Genomic DNA, 14476 nt, shown 5'->3' on the forward strand with positions numbered 1-14476 from the left:
ACCCTCACTTCTAGGAGAAGAACTCAGGAATTTTTATTCTTCAAAGATGACAGGAAAAATAGCAGAGAATAAGCTAATTATGCACTTTTCATATCTCTTGCTCTGCTTGGCTTACTACAGAAAGCAGAGTTTAAAAGGCACAGATGTTCCTTCCTGTCTTCAAAGACGGAGCTTGAAGTCAGCTTTGTTTAGCTACTTATGGCATAAGCATAATTAATTTTAGGACACTGAAAATGTCCTGGAGAGTTTATTTTAAAACTCCTTTGTTGTGCTTGAAGAGACAAGCTGATGAATACTGTAATTTGCTTTCTGCTGTGACTGAATGCAAAGTCCATATAATTTGAGGCTGTGCCTGTGGTGATTTTGGGAGAACCGGGCTGTGTTTCTTTCAACAAACTGACAAAAGCAAATGGGCAGCAAAGAAAAGGAAATATCCAAAAGATTTTGTAAGATATCCCAAAATTACATAATTATGTGATATGTGTTCTCTCGCACCTATGACTATGGCAGGGATATATTAAACCTCCAACTAACTTGCTTCACTGCAAATGTTATATTGGAAGTCCTCCAAAGAGGATGGAGGAGTAAACACAATGAAAAATATACAAACTATTGCTTTGTTGAACTAATTTTGTTGGAAGGATAGGAGAGCAAGGTTAATGTTTGCATGGAAAGCCTCACCAGAAAGGCAGTATTTAGCAGAGTCCAAAAGCTTGCTGTCCTACTCTTCTGATGAACACTGCAGCAATTTCTCTTGATCTCACATACCTCTAGCATGCATCTTGTCCTCTCCTGCTGGAACCGCTGTAGGAATGGACCAACCAGGTGATACACGTAGAGTAACTGAAATTCCGTCTTTACTACTGGTATCAATACTTCAGTGAGAAACCTGTAATATGTTAGAAATTATATTAAGTTAGTGCTTTTATTAGTTTTTTGTTTTATATTTTTATATTTTATACCCTGAAATTTACCAAATTCTGTTAAGAGCAAGTGCCGCTAATAATATTAAGATGCATACAATCAAATATTCTGACACACACTTAACAGAGGATATCTACCTATCAGCTATGTTTTATGGCTATATGTGGCTTTATATACAAGCAGCACATTTTTATTTGGCTGAAAATAATATTCAGAGATCATATAGAGTATGCCTGTCAAGGTGGGAGTCAGGTCAGCGAAAAAGGAAGCATATCTTTGTTGTCAGTGAAGTTAACTCTTTATTCAAGGAACTGAACATACTTGTTCTCAGCAACACTCCCCAGTAGGTCTTGCTCCTAGGAAGCAGTTGCCAGGACTGAAGGTCCCTGCCTTCACCATCTCTAAGGCTCCTCCTCAGGTGTTTTCCCAAGCAGTCTCAAACTGTGTCTGGGCACCTCTGTTCTGCTCTTCTCATTACTTTGCAAGTTCTTGGAAACCAGGTGAGAAGGGAGCAGAAGAGGGAGACTCTGTGTTGTTCAACAGTCCCTTGACACCCCCTCCTGCTCCAGCCTCAGAGTCTGAGCTGCTTCCTGTCCCGGGCTCTTCCTGCTCACTAAACCCTGTTGTCCCTTCAGCATCTGAAACCTCCCCCCTCCAATCCACTCCCTCGGACTGCTCCTCTGTGTCCCACCACCGGTCCTCTGGCTCTGAGCCTTCCTCCTCTGGGGTTTCCCCAGCTGGTGCCTCCCACCACTCTTCTTCATCCAGCCAATCCATGACACCTACTTTGGAATGAGGGAAAGCTGGCCAATGCTTGAATGGTGCCAGACTGCATGTGCCAATGCCAGAGTGTAACTACAGCACATCTCGGAGTAAGACTGATGGCAAGCTGTGAAGTCAAACAGCTGGAATGGGTAACCAACCCATTCGGTCTCCGAAGTCAAGCTAGGACTGTTGATAACACTCACAATCCGTTCGTGAAGGACAATCCAGTAGGGCTCCTGGGAAAAGAGAGCCAAAGCAACTTCAAATCATCAGGACATTGTGGCCCAATTCTAATGTTTTAGGAACGTGATTACCACTCTCTTCTGGCTCCACCCTACACCACATTGTTGTAGCATGGGAATGTAAAAAACACAAGCCCATGTGTGGAGAACCATGTTTGCATCAAATGGCAACTTAGTTACTGCTGCAGGAAACTGAGTTTTAATAACAAACATTTAAGAGTTCTTCAAATAGCAACCCTAAGCAATTTCTACACTGCTCAAGGTGTCCAATTTTCTGAATTGCTTCAGATGCACCATACTCTGTCTTTGATTCTTCACACCCAAATTCCGTTGAACAAACTTAGTCAAAACTAAGAAAAATGAACAACGCTACCCTAACTTCCGTATTATACTTCTTGTACAGGGGTTGATGTCTTAGCATGCTTTCTCTTCACTTAAATCAGAATTCAAAATGCAAGATGACTCACAGGTAACGCAGTGATGATGAGTCCAATTGCGTTCATCCAAGCTGTGATATTGTCTCTGGGCACTAAAGGCTGACTATAAGAACCGAAGGGGGAGAGAGACACATGATTCTTTTATTCAATATTTTGGCAAAGGCACTTTAAAGGAATTGATACATTGAAATCAACTAAATATGGTCAGCTCAGTTGGTTAGGGCGTTATGCTGATAAAGCCAAGGCTGCAGACTAGACAATCTTCAAGGTTCCTTCCAGTTCCCCAATTCTGTGATTTGGTTCCTGGGAATCTTTCCATTTTGACAGATATTAGACAACATTTTGCAATATGTTAACAGACCCCTAACTTCACAACAGTGTCCCCCACCCCCACCTTTCAGAAAGTTTCACATACCTTTTCAGCACAACATTGAGGAGGGCATTGCCCACATCCTTTCCTGGCACAGTCAATGCCATGAGTTCGACACAGGTAACATGGAGAGCATGGGCAGCTGGGTTGGGAAATTCATTGAACCTCCAGTCACAGTTTGGGAATGGGCTAGATGATTTGCCAGCCATCGGTGACAGCGATTAAGGTAAATGAACAGTTATAGAAACTAGGAAGCAGCCATTAGAACAAGACGTTAGCATCCTATCAGGAGCATCACAGTTAGAGTATGATGCATTGTACACTTTGTGTTTTCCACCAAATAATGCAATGCAGTGTATTAGAAATTCTGAGCCGGTTTCCCCAGTTCAAGGAACTAAAGGTGGTTTGTTAAGAAAATGACTGGTCCTGTGATCTTTTGGATTTACAAATTTTACTTAGGCTGAAATTCCAAGTGTGCTTACTTATTTAACAAAATTTATGTACTGCTTGGTTGTAAAGAAAAAATATTAAGTGGTTTACAATAAATATTAAAATTGTCAATTGAGCAAAGGAAAATTATTAGAAAGAAACCAGTCTGGCTCAACTCAGTAGGGTTTACTTCTGGTGAACCTGCCAATGCTTGGGATGACAGCTACACATATTTAACACACAAAAAGAGTTAAAAATATGCATGTTCTACTTATTTTGCAGTAGTAATTTGATAAAAATCTGTGGGCGGGCTGAGGCACTAGAAAATGGCACCAGAGCATAGCCATTTACCAATTCATTATAATGAGAATAGTTATTTGGATGCAGCCTGATATTTCACATTTTTCCCTTTTTTTAAAAAAAGATATTGTCAACCAGTCTTGCAATCAATTTGCAATAATAAATATCTTCAGGAATCCACAGGTTATCTTCTCGTGCATTCATACCACATTTGAGGTAAGTATCACTTAAGCACCACCCTTGTGGCCGATTGTCTTTGAGGGAGCCGATGATGGCATGGACGAGCTTTCGTTTGAGGTTCATCCTCTCCCGGAGGTGCCCCTCATAGTAGTGAAGAGTGTTGTACAGGTAGGTCACTGGACGATCTGCCAAGAGGAGAACAGATGTGTTCACAAACTTGGAGCCAAGTCTGTGTTTAATTCACGTTATAAAACTAAACCTTCATTCAGGCAATCCAAGCTCTGTTCCAATAAGTCTGGGATTTGTACCAAATATAAATAATGCTATCTGGTCATCTCTCAGTTTGGGGAAAAATTAGCCTGCAATTTTTGCTATCTTGTATACTTTACTTCCCTCACTGTAGGAGCTTCAAAGATATCAACTTGTTTTGCCCACACACTTTCAAGAATATGTATACAACCGCAAGGACTAGCTTGCAGTTTTCATAATAATAGAAGCTGAAATTTGTACGAAGCTAAATGTGTGCAGCCAGCATCACAGAATGCATATTTTTTTTAACTCTCGCTGAATCGCTGTATGTACACGTAGCCATGCTTGTAGCTTTAAGAATCAAAGGCAGAAGTTCAAATGAGAAGTAGTAACTGTTGCCTCTTTGATTAACCCTGGATTGTGAAAAACCAGAAAAAATCTCAAGCTAGGCTCATGTTAGAAATAAATTTTGTGTGCTCATTCTCTTTATGCGATAATAAATCACATCTTTTAATGATAATCTCTGTGGTAACCCTAAAAGGTAAAGGTACCCCTGCCCGTACGGGCCAGTTGTGTCCGACTCTAGGGTTGTGCGCCCATCTCACGTAAGAGGCCGGGGGCCAGCGCTGTCCGCAGACACTTCCGGGTCACGTGGCCAGCGTGACAAGCTGCATCTGGCGAGCCAGCGCAGCACACGGAAACGCCGCTATAAAGCGGTACCTATTTATCTACTTGCACTTACGAGTGCTTTCGAACTGCTAGGTGGGCAGGAGCTGGGACCGAAAGACGGGAGCTCACCCCGTCGCGCGGATTCGAACCGCTGACCATGCGATCGGCAAGCCCTAGGCGCTGAGGTTTTACCCACAGCGCCACCTGCGTCCCTAGTGGTAACCCTAATACACCTCTAAGTAGCAGCTCTGGCTAAAACATTTCTTCCCCATTTTTTCTAATGCATGCAGCATTGGCACTGGTAACTCAAATATTTCTCCAAACCCAGAGAATAATATTTGGGTGTTTGGAATTGGAAAGAGCATGTAATAGTGACCAAAACGTGGAATAAGGTCATCCTAGAGGACAATTCTGCAAATACTTTACAGAGACAGTAATGGATTAAAGGCCTTAGATTAGACAAACATCAATATACATTAATCACATTGGAAAGAACTGCTAGTCTCTGGCTTTTCCAGATTACTATAACAGGATATGCTCATTATCAGTGACAATAAAGAACAGTCTCAAAAGATGCTTCATAGTGATTTGAGCTAGATTCTTAGCAGGAGTGTTTAAATGCTTATATGGTAATGTATGAGGTTTCCTAAAGCAACCTATATAGCAACAAGCACACCAAAAAGGGGGAAATCTGGTAGTGTCAAAATCTGAAAAATTCTGTCCATTTTCCATGCCCCTTTAGTTCATAAAATGCTTTTAAAAATAATCGAGGCAAAAAACCCCAAAGTTTCACGTGCAGAGTAAATACAAATGCAAACATAATCTATTTTGCATTTATCTCAAATTTAAGCTGTTTGATCACATAATTTGGATTTATTTTTAAGCCACGAGGTATTTTTAATACCTTTTTCTTAATCCTTGTTCTCAAAAAGGGAGAGAAGTTATGTGTGGCTGTTATTAGCGGTCTACTCAGCATGGTGACTATTACAATTCATGTTGTCCCTCATTACTGAACTACTAATCTTTATGGCTTCTCCTCAGCTTTTGAAGTAATTGGAAACATCAACAATCCAGTCTCATACTTCTCTCCCCAGCTATTTCAAAAGACGACCACCCCAATTAGCTCTTTCCTGCAACCTCATGAGCTTTGATGCATGCATGGCGTTTGACTACATACAAAGGCTTCGACTTTGCTTCAATATGCTTGCCGGGGCTGGTAGCGGGGGGGGGGGGGGGAACCTCAGCATGCATACATCTGCTTTGTAACATGCAGAATTTTTCCAACAACTAAACATCAACACGGACACAACTTGACACCTGCACATATGTGCCTTTAGTTTTGGCTCAGCCAAACTTGGATGCTATCATATCAGGTCGGCTGCCATTTTTGAAACGTATATTGACGCAGACTTTTGAAGAGGCCTGCAGTTTCCATAGTCTTCCTAGGAGTAGGGTCCCCCCCCCCCCCCCCGCAGCAAGTCTGACGAAGCCATATGCAATTACTCCTTTACTATGCTGGTGAGACAAGCAAAATTAGCACAGCTGGAACAAGACTCAGACACAAACAACGCTTCATTGGTGATATTGTTTATCATCCACTCAGTTTACAAAGTAATTCAGGTATTTACCGAAAAAGCGGAGGAAAAGAAACTTACCATGGAATTTGTATAAGCCTCCTAGATGATCTAGTAAAGTCTCCAGTGATTTGGACACTGGAAGGAGTTCCAGAAATCTGTGAATCACAATGTCAAATACTGGCAGGAAACGGAGACACACATTTCCAAAGTATATTGGCAAGTATTGGGGCTGGATTTGTACTGGAGGGTTGACTTGCTCTGCTAACCCTTCAAAATATAACTTTTCAGGATACCTCTGTGGAGGGAAAAGTTTTTTAAATATTAATTTATCTGCCTTGCTTTGGTAACATTCCAAACCTAATATTTTATTCTCTAAATGTTTTGAATGCAGATCCCCCCCGCTACAAGGGCTTTTAAAGATTTCTAACCTCAGGTGGGGTGCTGCTGCTAAGAAAAAGAATAGGCATATTTTTGCCACTGGGGAAGGGGGTGGTTTTTGAAGCAGTGAGATGAATGCAGGTAAGCCTTAGGGTGATTTCAGCCTCAAAGCCCACATCTCAGGCAGTTCACTGTGGCTGGGTATATCTACACATGCAGTAAACAAAAGCTACCACACCTTTCAAGTCCTGATGTGTTCTAGGTGGTAAGGATTGGCCTAGCATCCTCAACTCCCCTAATATTCCCCAGCCTTGAAATGGTTTTGCGTGTGTCTTTGCCTGTAAGATCTGCCTGTTTTCGAACTATACTCCCAGTTCAAATGTGAAATACTGCCAGCCTTTCTCAGACATAAGAAAACTAATCTTGTTAAGCAAATTGCAGTTGTTAGCATTTGTCCAGCGGTGAAGTCAAACTGATGCATTAGCAGCACTGAAATGACCTCACGCCTGGGCAGTGTGCATGGAGGTCCTAGGCTAATGTGGACCAAAGGAAAACAGAGCAATACGTTTGGTACCAGCTTGGCTTCAAGAGTTGCCATAAGGATGGACTCCCCTCTGGATCTGTGTATGGTTTGCTCTTTAAGCCTTTCTTCTCTCAAAGGTATCTTGCAAGGCAGAAGAAGTTTAAGATCAGAGTTTCCTTCTCCTAGATGGGCTACCTTCCCAGGTTGATGAGCCCCATCTGCCCCTCACTCCCCTCTACAGCATGTGCAGAAACCACCTTCTCAACCATTAGGCCCCTATTAGTCCCATCCACACAATCCGTTGGAGCCTGTCTTTGTCCCTAAAGCACCCAGGGTTTGAGACCCATCAGCTACCCTCACCTGGTATAACCAGCCAGTCTAAGCCATTCCCTGGGTGTGGCTGCTGTTGCATATTGACAGCTTTTAGCAGCCCTAGGTGAGAGCTGAGTGCAGGGTGGGGACCAAGGTGGACAAAGTACCTCAGAAGTAGCATGACATGTCCCCCCACCAGAGGCACTACCCCCTCCCCTAGAACCCCATACACCCCTAGCAATTTGCAGTAATAAACAAATAAATGCCTTGAGAAACAAGGGGTAAAGTTAGAAACAATATTCTAACTTTACGTATTTCACCACTAAGTAAAGTAACCGAAAGTACCTTGTGATAAGACATGTGTTTCGTATGCCAGTCATTCTGCAGCCAATGCTCTGGGGAGTTGTCTTTCACAAATTCACTTACTCGGTTTCGGAAATCATTAGGTTTCAGTAAGAGCAACTGAATGATGAAGTAGCACACTTGGGCTTCGTTGCCCTCATGACTGCGCATTGCCTGAAATGAAGAGGATAAAAAGCATCTAAGAGGACAGCAAAATACTACAAATTAAACATTTGTGGTTCATGGAGGGAAATAAATTTGTGAGTCAAATCTGTAGCACATGAGCCAGAGATGTTTGGAGAGAGCCACACTGTGCATAGGCGTTTATATGCTAATGCTAGATGTCTCCAAGCCAAGATGAGCAAGTTGGAATGGTTGGTTTTAAAGGAGTGCATGGATATTTATTTATCTCACACAATTTGTGCATTGTTTGATTGTTAAAAACCTCTAAGCAGTTTACAAAAATATAAAATGAAACTTTGAAACTATCAATAAAAACAGTTAAAAACAGATATTTAACAATATTCAGAAGATGATTAAAATCAGCAATAGCTAAAAAGAAAACACATGTAAGATATATAGTGGGCATGACAGAGACGACCAAAGAGACAATTATATCTTCTTTGCATCTGCTGTCACTGTGGAAAATGTGGGGTTGATCCTTGTGCTTGAATGTACTTTCTCAGAGTTTCTGAGGAGCTGAGGGAAATAGTTGTAAAAATATGAACAAATCACTGGGTCCAGGTAGCATCCACTAGACTACTTAAAGAACTCAAATGTGAAATTACTAATTTTCTAACAAAAAATGCAACTTGTCCCTATGATCAGCTTTTTAAATTGTTCATAAATGACCTAGTTAGGAGTGAGCAGTGAGGTGCTGATGTATCATAATCGTTCAGCGTGGTAAAAACAAAAAGGAATTGTGAGGAACTCCCCAGAATCTCACTAACTTAGGACTATTAGTTTTATGGTCGTCATGCAGGAGGTATCCTCTGTTGTGGCGTTACTTACCAAACATAAAATCAATCGGTCCAGTGTCACAATGTTGTATTTCCACACCATGTCATTGAGAATCTCAATACACTTATTGAGCTGCTGGCCCCCAGCTGATGTGGAAAATTCATAGACCAAGAAATCTGCAAATGTCCTTACATGAGCCACCAGAGCTCTGGCTCCGATTCTTTCCAATACCCTAACAAACAGGATAGAAAAATGCAATGGTAGCAAATGCAGAATTAATTTAACAACATGGACTGCTAAATATAGATACTCTACCTAAGGCTACCATTATCAACCAACCAACCTCTAGAGAGCTACTATTTTTAGAACATTTACTCTCAAAATGCATGAAGTAGGGCAGAACTGATAAAAACCTGCACTAAAAATAGAGTGGTGATTCTAGCCCCTTCTGTCCTAAAATAGATTTCCTCTGGAGTTAGTAGATAGGTCTGCAGCAGCCCACTTTGTATTGATTTGCACTGATAATGAATTTGGTCTTTCAGGATACGCCTAGCAGACTATTAACATTATACATAATGAATGCCTAGGGGATGAACCATTTAACCCTGGGCAGTTGCAGAAACCCCCATCTTTGGCAAATATGTTGTTTCCTTTTACTAGTGTGCTAACTGAAATGTACCTCTACTTAGAATGTTCTGCACAAATCTACTATGCCAGAAACAATCTATCTTGAAATAACTAACCTGTAACCAATTTGGTTAATGTGATCAGTCTCCAGAAGCATCTTCCAGAGGAGACAAAGGAAGAGGGGTGGGGAGCCCTGCATGGAGAAGTGGGTGATGATGTCATTCTCATTGATCATGGACTTCCATTTTCGGTACTCCTCTTCCACGTTTTTCTTCAGGTTAAAGCGGCTCTCTTGAGGTACATTATTTTGTTTGAAGAATGCCTGAAATAAAGTGGATTGTTATCCATTGTCAGATCTGAAAATGCCTATTTCATCTGAAATTAAGCAAACTACTGTGAGTCATTCTGCTTCTATAATAGAGACATTCAGAAGCGGGATCTTAAAAACCCGGAGGAAGAAATCTTCTAACTGAAGATGGGACTTAATTTTGGGGCTCCAGCCACTTCCTAATACCACCCAAGTTGACCCCTCTTGATTTCCCCCTCAATCTCCAGCATTGCCAATATAAAGACTGCCACTTTTCTGGCTTGCTTTCTCACAAGGGAGCCATGTGTTCCAATTTGTGCCAGAGACAGGCCTGAGTAACTGATTAAATATTTTTAGAATATTGGGTTGTGGAGGGAACAATTATCTCAGAAACCTTGCATCCTGTAATCATTTTGCATCTAGCAAACACTAATCCACTTATGTCTAATGCCTCCCACATCTCATCTCAAGTCTCTGACAATGTGGACTTCAGGGGTCCTACACCATGCACAGCTTTTTCCTCTCCTCCAACCCCTTTCACTAACTATTCAGTATGAAGACGACTTCTGGAGAGTTTGAAGCTCACTGTTTCATGATGGAGGAACTGGACATGGCTAGGCTGAATCCTTTCTTTCCCCCAACACCCGTGGCTCAACTTTAATAGGTGGATGAGGCCGTCCACACGTCACTCACCTGATGTCATTATGACCTCAGATGACAACAGGAAAGGGGCTCACTTTCAAAGGGAACAGCTCTTGAATACAAATGGCATGCAAACTTACTTCAAAAGGGATGGCTCTCAAGGCCTACACTAGGGAATCCCAGATGGGGAACTACTTGGTACAGCCAATCCTAATGGGGTTTCCTATTAGTGAGAGGGAGCCTGCAGAAGGCAGTTTAAGGTCCTGACTGTTTCTTTGCATCAATGTCTTTACCTGCCTATACCTGACATCACATAGGATGTCCAGTGTGGGGCAGGTAGGTGTGGTCTGGGAAAACAGCCTTGCAGGCCAAATCAGGACTCCTAACCAGGCCTAATGAGGAGCACAGGGTGGAGGTTCCTCACCATTGCTTTAGCTGGTCCCAAGAAAGGTATTAGGCTCTGTGACGTCTGGTTTCTTTTTCTGATTTCTTAACGCCTTCTTAGAAACACAGTGCTTTCTCTATACAGATGAAGGCAGCAGCATACTCATTTCACCAGACGAGGCTAAAAGCAAAACTGACCTGCCACATGTTTTGTTATGTGACTTCTGCAAAAATCCCTAATAAGGGGTACATTTTGTTGGTAGTGCTTTCTTGTTTAAACCTTTAAACCTGTACCCCTTTAAAACCTTTAAATCTCATCCTCCAAAATATATAAAAAACACTGTTGGGAAGCTTCCTTCACGTGATTTTACTGTGAGGTGACTTCTAAAAAGTAAGAGAAACAGTATGTTCTTCCATCCTAATTTGCTCAAAGGTGAAGACATACTTGCATAATTGGTTCTGTTTTTTAAAATTACCTGAAGTGGAGCTGGAAAACAGCTCAAGGTGTGTGAAGCCCAGTTATGGGGAGTAAAGCTCATGATGGTTTGCAGTATATCCTTGCACCAAGTGCCCTGGATGGAATCCGACCCTGTGAAAAAATCTAAGACAGACATCTAAATGTAATTACTTACTTAAATAGCTAAAACAAATACAGTGGATTGATCAATAGACATCTTTATTCCCCACAGATGCTATATGCATTATTACTGGTACTGTAATCTTAACAATTCAAGACCTCCATGGGTTTCCTTTTCCAGATTTAATTATTCATTCTGACTAGACTCTCTTTTAGATTAACCAGAGTTTAGCGTTATACTTCAATCCTAAACTGTGGTTAATCTTAGCTATGGTCAGAGAAAACAAGTCAGCTTCATAAACTATAGTTTGAAGATGGCCTATTTTACATAACTATAGTTTGTCCAGGTTAAAAGATCATGGCAAGCTGTGATTAGTTTGAAGTGGATCTGAAAGCTTCTAAACCTACTGTGACTATGATGGAAGAGGGGGTAATATGTGAGCCTGAGGCTAGATGTGGCCTCATAACAGTTCACTCCTTCAAGCATTGTAACAATGCAGTGAAAGCATAAAGAATTCAAGACGTAAAAAAAAAAAATAGCGCACAGTACTGTATTAATGCTCACATCTTGTGCTTTCCTTTGATATATTCAAAACCATCTGTAAAACTGAGAGATAATGACTGTTACCTGTGACATGCGTTGCTCTTGCTAGAGTCAAAATTAGTGCTCTGTTAAGTTCCTCCGATTCTGCTGAAAGGACTGTCTTGGGTTCATTAAGGAAGCGGGTGAATTGTGGCTGGACCTCAGAGCTACCCAAAGCAGTAATCAGTCGCAGAGCAGTGCTTTCAACACTATAAGGAGAATATGTTAGCTATGTTTTCAGGGAGAAACAGGGTTTTTAATGATAATTGCAGGAAATCAAAGCAGGAAACACCTTGCTTCAAGCATTATTTCAGGAAGCATTGACTTGATAATCACGAGATTTGAGTTTTCAGTTTTGCACTTTACACGAGTTCGCCCTGAATTGACTACCCATATTTCCATGAATGCATATTGGGCTGGTTTGCATGACTCGGTGAGCGTACCATGACTGCGCACACTTGTGGGCTCCCAAAGAGGAGCTAGCAGCAGCACCTCTCTCTAATCTTGCTTATTCTAGCTCTGCACTGAGCTAAGCCCAACCTTTTATCTTAGCATGTTGCCTGAACCTGGGCACATGGTTCACCTTTCTCTTCTCTGTGGCCAAAGTTGGTTCTGTAGTGTTTGAATCATCTTGGTTTGGCCTAGAAACATTTTTGACCCAATCCCTCTTCCATGGTTTTCTGCTCTGTGTGATGCTTCCAAAGCAGAAATAGACTTACAGTATCAACACTTACCACAGATGAAGCTGGTTCTGATTAGTCTGTGCCACAGCGGCTAAGGAATGAAGGTTACTGAGCAGCTGGACTCTGTAATGAGGTTGGATATGGTGCATGCGATAGCTGAACATCTCCAGGAGAGTATGCAAGATACCCCAAGCGTGAGACTTAAAAACAGTGGGTAGCAGTTGGCCTGAAAAGAAAAATATGAAATCAACTTTTTTTTCAGTGAAACATTCAGAGGAATATATTTTTCTTACAGGCACAAATAGAATCAGGGAAGTTCAGGCATGTTTCTTTTCCCCTCCCCCCTTTTTTTTAGCCCCACGGCATTGACAATATATACCACATAGTTAGATCTTAGCAACGTTCAGGTAGAATAGGTATCCACTATTATGCAATTACGCAGAATACTACATTATTCATTCATATAATGGCTGCCTGAACAGGAGCTTAAAGCAGAAGTCCCTATCATTCAATGCTTGTCATCTCTTCTTTAAAGAAGATATTACATGCATTGAGTAATACAAATGATGTAGACGATTTTGTTGAAATATGACATCCTTTTATAAAACACTTTGCTGATAACCCTGAAATCACAGATTGGACTTGGGCAAACCCAGCAGGGTTAACTGTGAGGTTAAAGCCTGCATGTCATTTGGGTTCCTTGGAAGAAGTGTGGGATAAAAATGTTAATAAAAGCAAGAATAAAAATAACAAGATAAATTTCCTTCAGTATGCATAGTGCTGAGCTGGTTCGTTCTCAGTTCAAATCCTAGCTTATCAACAAACTAACTGGGTGGTGCCAAGCAAGCCATTCCCTTTTTATCCTGACTCCCCTATCAGTAATTAAGGATAATACTATTGTTTCTGTCTTACACATATCATAAGAATGGGTGAGAAGATCAAAGTGTTTTGGCTATTCAGGAAAGCAGTATATGTATTATTATAATATGCACGCTATTTATTACTTCTTGATCTCAGATTTTTCTTTGTGATGGTATCACGTATTAGAAAATAATTTAAAGTTATCATGCCAGATAGGAAATGTCTGCAAAATAACTTCTCATATATCTAAACAAAAGTTATAATAACTGGATCTTGGTCCTGAACTAGATTGCATAGAAGTATGTATCAATTTTCATTATGCAGGGCCCAAAAGTGTAAGCACTTTGGAGTATGCACAGGGCAGCCCAACCCAGGGATGTTTATGTATATTAATTTGGCAGCAGAGGCCCAAAGTTCACCATATCTGTTGACATTTTTAAAAATCAATCAAACAAGATTTCTTACTTATAAAACCTTTGATGCCTAGGGATTCTATTTCCATATAAACCAGCAAGCGACTATATGTTTCCACAAGGGCTGGAGCCAAGGCTAAGCTAGATTTCGCATGGGCCAGTTTGATCACTCTAGTTGCTATGCTGTGAATGAGGCTGGGGAGAAAAAGAAACCATGTTATTTTCAAAGCCATTTGGTTGAAGTTAGTTTTCTGAGCATGCAGATCTTCTGCACTGCAATACACAGACTTGACTCTTCTGCAACTTTCAGATACTGAGCATACTCTACCTCATCTTGGCATGAACTGTCAGTGAATCCAAGAGGTTCATTGGCAAAGGTGTGATGGATCCTGAAGCCATACAATTGGTTCCTGGGAGAGGTATTCTCATGTTGCCATTTCCGTAAATAGTTTCCACTAGAACACCCATAGGCAACGTGAAGCATTCTGAATTGGTGGAATAAGCATTGCACAACAGGGCAATCTTGTAGTCATTCATCTGCAAACTTTTATTTCTTAGACTCTGTTGCAGGAATCTGTGAGGAAGTTAAATGAAAGGGAAAAGAGTGACTGTCCCAGAAATGCCTGAGCAACGGAAGTTTGCATCTGATGGTAGAGTTGCATCCTAACTCTAAAAAACAACAACCCATCAATCTCATTCTAGGTATTACAGAGGAAATCTATATCTCTGCTGCATAATGCCT

At 41.2% G+C, this 14476-nt stretch overlaps 1 protein-coding gene across 2 annotated transcripts in view; it reads right to left on the reverse strand.

The window, feature by feature from the left end:
* The window catches only part of MED23 (mediator complex subunit 23), a 42845-nt gene that overhangs the window by 3366 nt on the left and 25003 nt on the right, over positions 1 to 14476 (reverse strand). For both annotated transcript variants that reach the window (XM_083731053.1, XM_083731052.1), the window contains 14 exons: positions 14063 to 14308; positions 13787 to 13929; positions 12512 to 12686; positions 11823 to 11986; positions 11094 to 11218; positions 9401 to 9606; positions 8709 to 8889; positions 7701 to 7871; positions 6221 to 6437; positions 3596 to 3832; positions 2784 to 2949; positions 2399 to 2471; positions 1711 to 1925; positions 769 to 889 (listed from right to left, as the gene is read on the reverse strand). In XM_083731053.1, coding sequence (XP_083587179.1) covers positions 769 to 889; positions 1711 to 1925; positions 2399 to 2471; positions 2784 to 2949; positions 3596 to 3832; positions 6221 to 6437; positions 7701 to 7871; positions 8709 to 8889; positions 9401 to 9606; positions 11094 to 11218; positions 11823 to 11986; positions 12512 to 12686; positions 13787 to 13929; positions 14063 to 14308 — 2440 coding nt within the window. The remainder of the gene's footprint in view (positions 1 to 768; positions 890 to 1710; positions 1926 to 2398; positions 2472 to 2783; positions 2950 to 3595; positions 3833 to 6220; positions 6438 to 7700; positions 7872 to 8708; positions 8890 to 9400; positions 9607 to 11093; positions 11219 to 11822; positions 11987 to 12511; positions 12687 to 13786; positions 13930 to 14062; positions 14309 to 14476) is intronic.

Source organism: Podarcis gaigeae (assembly GCF_964106915.1).
Source record: "Podarcis gaigeae genome assembly, chromosome: 3".
NCBI classification, from domain to species: Eukaryota; Metazoa; Chordata; class Lepidosauria; order Squamata; family Lacertidae; genus Podarcis; species Podarcis gaigeae.